We start from the raw sequence: 7,083 nt of genomic DNA, 5'->3' as shown, positions 1-7,083 counted from the left end.
CGCGGGGCCAGGGGAGCCAGGAGAGATGGGGCCAGGGAGGCGGGACCTCTACCTCCACGCCTGCGGAAGGCACCCGCCGTCGCGCCCGGCGCTGCCCCGCTGGGGAAACGCGCTGCAAACGTGAATGTCGGGGCGGGGGGCGTTGTGCGTGCAGAAAAGCCGCACGAGCGGGGCGCGGGGAGGCTGGGGAGGCGAGGGAGAGAGAGCAACTGGCTTTCCTCCCGGGTTGGTTGTTTTCGTTTGGGGGGCGCGCTCCCGCCCCCCCGTCCGCGCCCCCCCCGCGCGCGCCCGTGCGTGCGCGCGGGTGTCCAAGTCCTCTCGCTTGGGTCTGGTGCTTCCGTTTTCTCGCCATCGGTTGTCATTTCCAGCGCGCGGTGACCTTATCGCTCAGGGTCCGCAGCTGCGCTGTTCCAGGGAAGAGAAAAGTGAAGCCGAAAAAGTTAGTTTTCGTGCCTCGGCCAGCAAGCGACGCCAACGCCCCCAAGCCTTTGCCAGGCGTGCAGATAGCGCCCTTTTAATATTCGCCGCTTTCCTGGCGACACAGGCACACACACGTACGTAATCAACGGAACAGGAGGGCTGATTTCTCGTGGCTAGTTAAGATTTGCCCGGGAACAGAAAAGGACATCTCTGGCCGCCTTCCACCCGCTCTCATTCATGCCAGGCGTGAGTTGGCCTGTTGAGAGATCTTGCTATCCAAGTGGACTGTCAGAGTTCTCGATGGCAGATACGTCTTAGAGGAAGCCAGGGAAGGAGAAACTTCTTTACTTACTCACTTACTCACTTACTTATTTTAAACAATGGCTTTTAACCCAGACCCTAGAACTCTTGTAAACACCGCGAAGCAGAACTGAGGAGAGAAGGGCTGCTGCCGCCTGCTTCCAAAATGCTCTGCCCCTTTCATTTTGCTGAGAACCTGGCCTTTTTTATTGGCTTTCCGTAGTTCACAGCCAAACTACTGCGCTCTGCTCGCTTTAAGCCGCTCTGCGAGGCGCTTGGAAAAGCAAAATGCTGGGCCAGCTACAGGGCTCCTTCCTGGAAACCTTCGGGTGCTGCTTTCGCCTGCGAAGAAGCAGGATAGAAATAATGATTAGGCAAGCAAAGTAAGCAAGCAGATTCGGACAAATCTTGTTCAGAATCCCTAAGGCTGCGCTCCTCTGCTTGCTTACCTGAGAGCAAGGCGCCTGCTACAGAGCTAGAATTACCCTTGAGGTTTAGGATGGCACTGCACGCTATTCATGTTCTTTAGCAAATCTGAACTCTTATTTCATTACGAACAACGGACTTAGGGTTAGGGTGAACTCTTCTGAGAAGCTGTGGTACACTGGATAGTATAAGCAATGTCTGAGAGAGGCAGTGGGGAAGGAAAGGGAGGAGCTATAGAGGGTGGCTATCCCATAAAGAAATTAGAAATAGATTCAATTTATTTGAAAACCACCACATCTGCCCAATCTCAATACTAAGCAAGTTTCAACCAGAACACGATTAACAGTACTCTGGGAAAGAGTACCTTATATAGGAGGAGACCAACCGGTATAGGTTCTTGGACGCATTTCAAACCTTAAGTCTCAGAGTTCCTCGTATCATCACCCCGTGTCTCTCCCCCACCCCCCACGTCCCCTGAGAACAAGCGGACTAAAGAAACAGACTTGTGGATGCAAGTTGAAGGGGCTTGCTTCCGAATGGAAGACCTCGATGGTTAACCGTGATCCTAGCACGCTTCCTGGAAGCCCCCTTGTGCACGAAATGCTTCTGACTTCCAAGCAAACAGTCCTAGGATCGGGATGCCCTACAGCCGCGTTTATATGAGCATGGCTTCACCTGAAATGAATAAAACCTTCCTGCAATCCTCTCTGAGCTAAAAACTCTTCCTTCCTATCCGTGGATATAGTGTTTGTGCGAGTGTGCGTGCGCGCGCACGCGCGCGCGTGTGTGGACATCCAACTCTCGCAAAGTATTTTTCTAGCCAAATAGCCTTATCTAGGATGATAAACTATGAACAACTAGGGGAGAGAAAGTAGGCTTCCCGCATGTGGTGGTCGTAAATTCTTCCTTCCTGCCCTGGCATGACGTTTCAAATAAGATGACCTGGTACTGTGTACTGTGTCCGTTCCCTAGAATAAGGATGCTCTTGCTCCTTCTTGACTCAAAGTGGGATACCTAATCCGGGACTAAGCAATCCAGCGCCACGCATGGCGAGATGCTCTCGATTTTAAGGAAGTGTACCAGCACAATCACACTCTCTCATGGGTGTTTGCATTATTCCTGGAGACGCCGGTACTTTAGCTGTCCAAAAGACAAGGAAACTAGCTTTCTCAGATGTCCCTGGAAATGTTGATGGGGCATTTGAACTTTCTGAGAACCAGATCCATCGCTTAGGCTGGTCAGCAGGACTACTCTCTAAAAGCTATGCGGGGCACTTGGGCTTTAGACCTGCATCTGTGGGTTTACGTTACATATGGACGAAGGGAGTGGTCGATATTATACCGGGTTATGTCTGCCTTGCCTGCTCTTAAGCTCCTGCCAGAGCAGCATGCCTGTTATGCTATGCGAAGAGAAGAGAAGAGAAAAGAAGAAAAGTTGCTGCCAGAGCAGCATGCCTGTTATGCTATGCAAAGAGAAGAGAAGAGAAGAGAAGAGAAGAGAAGCTGCTGATCTGTAAACAGGGTGGTCCCTAGAGAGTGAGAACTTCTGTGAACAATGCCTGTTAGCTTTGCCTCTGCGCTTTGCAAAGTGTTAAGCCTTAAATTCTTAGCGAATCCTAGTTTTGTTCTCATGCAGCACCTGCTGCTGGGACAGTTCGGGGACTTGCGAGAGTCTCCCTCCCTCACAAGGGAGCAGCAGCATCCCTCCACCCCTCGCCCCTTCCCCCTACCGTCATCTTTCTTATCCTGCCATTGTGGAAAAGGAGTAGCAGGTTTCTCTCGGATTACTGGGTGCAAAGACACAAGGAGGAGCTCGGGGGGAGGGTAGTGGAGAAGGGGAGCCATTCCGCTCTGAGGCTGCAACGCTATGTCCCCTTATTCGGGACCCTCTGGGAGGAGGGAGCTTCCTTCCGAGTAAGCTTGTACGGAGGGGAGGAAGCTGCTGCTCACTCCCGACCGTGCGGACAGAAGCACCTTTATGGGCAAGCTCGCTGAAAGTAAGTTTTGCTAAAAGTTGTCTTTGTTGCGAAACAAGCGCTGGGAAATGCTGGAAGTCGGAATAATACGGACGCGACAAAGAGGAACCGACACACACGCACACGCAACCCCACCATCCACCTCCTGCCAGTCAGCCAGCCAAGTGAAGACGAAAGGCATAGGGCTGGCTCCGGCAAACAAGCAAATTACTCTGGCCAAGTGATTCCGCCGATCGCGTCCAGTCGGTGACTGTTTTCTCAAAGAGTCCCTTCCACTGAAAGGATGAGTCCTCTGCGGGGCTTGCCGTTGGCGGCCTGGGGGTGCGGAAGGGAGGGGGAGAAGCCTCTGAAAAGAATTCCATCAAGTTTTGGAACAATGCAAGCGGCAACAGGAGAGCATCTCCTCCAGCACTCGCAGCCTCGGTGTGCGTACGGTCCATTTGCGCTCTGCTCGCTTCCCCTGAAAACACAGGCAGGAGCGGCCTTTGAATGTGTCTGTTTCGTGTGTGTGCGTGCGTGTGCTTAAAGAGGGGGCAGCAGCCCACCGCCACCCATCCGGACTCAGCCCCTGTGGCTAGAAACAACCGAACCGCTGCCGCTCCTCCACCCCCCCCGCATGTGTTTGTGCCCCCTTCTTTCCATCCTCCTCCCCCCGCCTCCTTTCCTTCCTTCTCTCCCTCTTTAGAGTTCGATTACAAAGAAAGCGAGAGAAAGAGAGAGAGAGAGGGAAGCTGTGTGGGAGGCGTGGTGTCAACGCCAGGGCCGGGGCCAATGGGAGGCTCCCCCTGCGCCGGTTGCTAGAGGTCTCCACGTAAATCAAAGCGCAGGGAGCCAATGGGGGCCGGAGGGAGGGAGGAGCGGGGACGCGTGCCTTTGCAGTGGGCTCTGCCAAGCGGACTTGCGGGGGAAGCGAACGGCGAGAGGAGCCCGAGGCGAAAAAGTAGCTGTCAAATGCGCGGCTCCTTTAAGCGGAGCCCTCAGTCCGGCTCGGAGAGTCATGGCGACCACAGCGTCTAACCACTACAGCCTGCTCACCTCCAGCTCGCCCATGGTGCACGCCGAGCCGCCGGGGAGCATGCAGCCGGGCGCCGGCTACAGGGACGCCCAGGCGCTGGTGCAGGCGGACTACGCGCTGCAGAGCAACGGGCACCCGCTCAGCCACGCTCACCAGTGGATCACGGCGCTGTCCCACGGCGGCGGCGGCGGCGGCGGAGGCGGTGGCGGCGGCGGGGGTGGCGGCGGCGGCGGCGGCGGCGGCGGGGACTCGCCGTGGTCCACCAGCCCGCTGGGCCAGCAGGACATCAAGCCTTCGGTGGTGCAGGCCGGCGGCCGCGGGGACGAGCTGCAGCAGCAGCAGCATCACCAGCAGCAGCAAGGCAGACCGCCGCACCTGGTGCACCACGCCGGGAGCCACCACGCCGCGGTGGCCGCGGCCGTGGCGTGGAGGACTGGGGGCTCGGCTCACCTGCCGCCCGGCATGGCCGCGTCCAACGGCGGCGGCCAGGGCGGGCTCCTCTACTCGCAGCCGCCGGGCTTCACGGTCAACGGGATGCTGGGCTCCGGCCAGCCGGGCATGCACCACCACAGCCTGCGGGACGCCCACGAGGAGCCGCCGCCGCCGCCGCAGCAGCCGCCGCCCCCGCACCACCCCGACCACCTCCCCCAGCAGCCGCCGCCGCCGCAGCACCCGCACGGGCAGCAGCAGCAGCAGCACCACCACCCGCACCACCACCACGAGGCGCACTCGGACGAGGACACGCCGACCTCGGACGACCTGGAGCAGTTCGCCAAGCAGTTCAAGCAGCGGCGGATCAAACTGGGATTTACCCAAGCGGACGTGGGCTTGGCCTTGGGCACGCTCTACGGCAACGTCTTCTCGCAGACCACCATCTGCAGGTTCGAGGCCCTGCAGCTGAGCTTCAAGAACATGTGCAAGTTGAAGCCTTTATTGAACAAGTGGCTCGAGGAGGCGGACTCGTCGTCGGGCAGCCCCACCAGCATAGACAAGATCGCGGCGCAGGGGCGCAAGCGGAAAAAGCGCACCTCCATCGAGGTGAGCGTCAAGGGCGCCCTCGAGAGCCATTTCCTCAAGTGCCCCAAGCCCTCCGCCCAGGAGATCACCTCGCTGGCGGACAGCCTCCAGCTCGAGAAGGAGGTGGTCCGCGTGTGGTTTTGTAACAGGAGACAGAAAGAGAAACGCATGACTCCCCCGGGAGGGACTCTGCCGGGAGCCGAGGACGTGTATGGGGCCAGCAGGGACACGCCGCCGCCGCACCACGGGGTACAGACTCCTGTGCAGTGAACTCCGCCGCCGGCGGAGGAGGGGGAGGAGCGGGGGCCGGGGGCCGACCCCTGCCCCCTCCCTCTCCCCCCTTGCTCCTCCAACCCTTTCGATTGTTCCCCCTCCCTTTGAAAAAAGCAGACGAAACAGAAAAACTAAAAACTAAAAAAACTAAAAAAAAGGAAAGCAGGCAGGCAGCAGCAGCAGCAGGCAGGCGGGCGGGCAGGCAGGCAGGCAGGCAGGAGGGCGACTGCACTGAACTATCCCTGCACGGTAGCGAAGTGTGTAATGAATGGTGTGTTCTGACCTTTACAGGCGAGTAACCAGGCAATGAAGTGCAGTGAGTTCATGGGCGTGTGCGCAAGAGAGGCGAGTGCGTGGCTGCCCCTTGCTCGCTCACACACAGAGGTGCACACGCTCACTCACACTCAGCCCCCGCTCGCTTGTCCCCGCTTCTCCCCGCGTCCAGCTACTGGCAGATGCGACTCCGAAAGCCCGGAGGCTACGCAGAACCCTCCTCCTCCTCCTCCTCGGGCGGAGGCGAAGTTGGCCTGGCTTAGCGGCAGGGTCCCTGCCCTGGCAAGGCTTGGGATCGGCACCCAGGGGCTCCGGGAAGGCAGGACAGGGGGCTGGCTCTGTTGGAGTACACTTCGCGTTTGGTTTTGGGGCGGGGGGCGCGCGGGAAGAGCGGTATAAAGGCAAGAAGTAGGCAAGTGCTGTTAGGAGGGTCATGCCTTTCTTTTAAATAGAAACCTCTACAAATTTGCACTGCAAGAAAATAGAAGTTTTACAGATTTCATCTCCTTTCCATGCCTTGCTGGGAAATGACTTGCATTTTCCACTCTTGAGTGCTGGCCAGGGTGGGACAAAGTCTAATAATCCGTGTAGCCCTCGCTTTTCCTCTTTGTATGGATGTTAAGTTTTGGAGCCGCCTTCGGTGGAGGAGGAGGTCATGTTTAATTTGCTCTTTCTGCCTTCATTAACCTCCAGGGTAGGGAAGTTGGGCTCTTAGTCTTAAGTAGATCTTGAGGGATGTGAGGACAGAGAAGAAAGGATGGAAATACACAGCTGCCCCTTTCCAGAAATGTGGCTCTGGGATTATTCAGATGCAAGGACAGGTGTGTCTGTGTGAAAGAGACAGATATATGGTATTAGACTAGTCGAATAATTTGAGTAAACCAAGGCTGCTCTCTGTGTGTTTACTTGAAAGATGTGGAGCCATTCAGAGAGAGAGAGAGAGGAGGGGGGACCCATCCAGATTTTTCCAGCAGAAAGTAGCACTTTGAGTGGAGCTAAAGATGGGGAGTGGGGGCTTTCAGATGGGAAAGGAAAAAGTGTGCGTGCTTGCGTGTGTGTGTGCGCGCGGGTGTGATGCTCAGCCTCACAAGTGATGTACAGAAATTCTCTCTATGTCTTGAGAATCCATTACTACCCTGCCCTGAGATATTTATGCTGGCATCTGCTTCGAAATTTGAAATGAAGGGAAAAGAAATTCAACTCAAGAAGTGACATTCTGACCTTAGGGAGAGTAACTTGGAAGTAAGTTCCACTTATCTAAGCAAGCACGCCTAGAGTTGCAGCTACAGGCTGTGATCTTGAGATAGATCACATCCCTTTGATATGTGTTACTGAAAGAGAGAAGGCTATGGTAGAGTGGCATCCACTATAGGTGGGACTTACT

At 56.6% G+C, this 7,083-nt stretch overlaps 1 protein-coding gene across 1 annotated transcript; it reads left to right on the top strand.

Moving 5' to 3' along the window:
* Positions 1 to 4,055: 4,055 nt before the first annotated feature.
* Positions 4,056 to 5,423, top strand: POU3F2 (POU class 3 homeobox 2). Its single transcript, XM_044449252.1, has one exon. It carries the CDS (start codon positions 4,119 to 4,121, stop codon positions 5,421 to 5,423), a length of 1,305 nt encoding a protein of 434 aa, XP_044305187.1. The 5' UTR covers positions 4,056 to 4,118.
* Positions 5,424 to 7,083: the final 1,660 nt, after the last annotated feature.

The sequence above is a fragment of the Varanus komodoensis genome, unplaced genomic scaffold (genome assembly GCF_004798865.1).
Source record: "Varanus komodoensis strain SLA01 unplaced genomic scaffold, ASM479886v1 scaffold1, whole genome shotgun sequence".
In the NCBI taxonomy this organism is placed as follows: Eukaryota; Metazoa; Chordata; class Lepidosauria; order Squamata; family Varanidae; genus Varanus; species Varanus komodoensis.
Note: the sequence above shows the minus strand (reverse complement) of the source record. Positions and strands in the feature narration are given on the sequence as shown.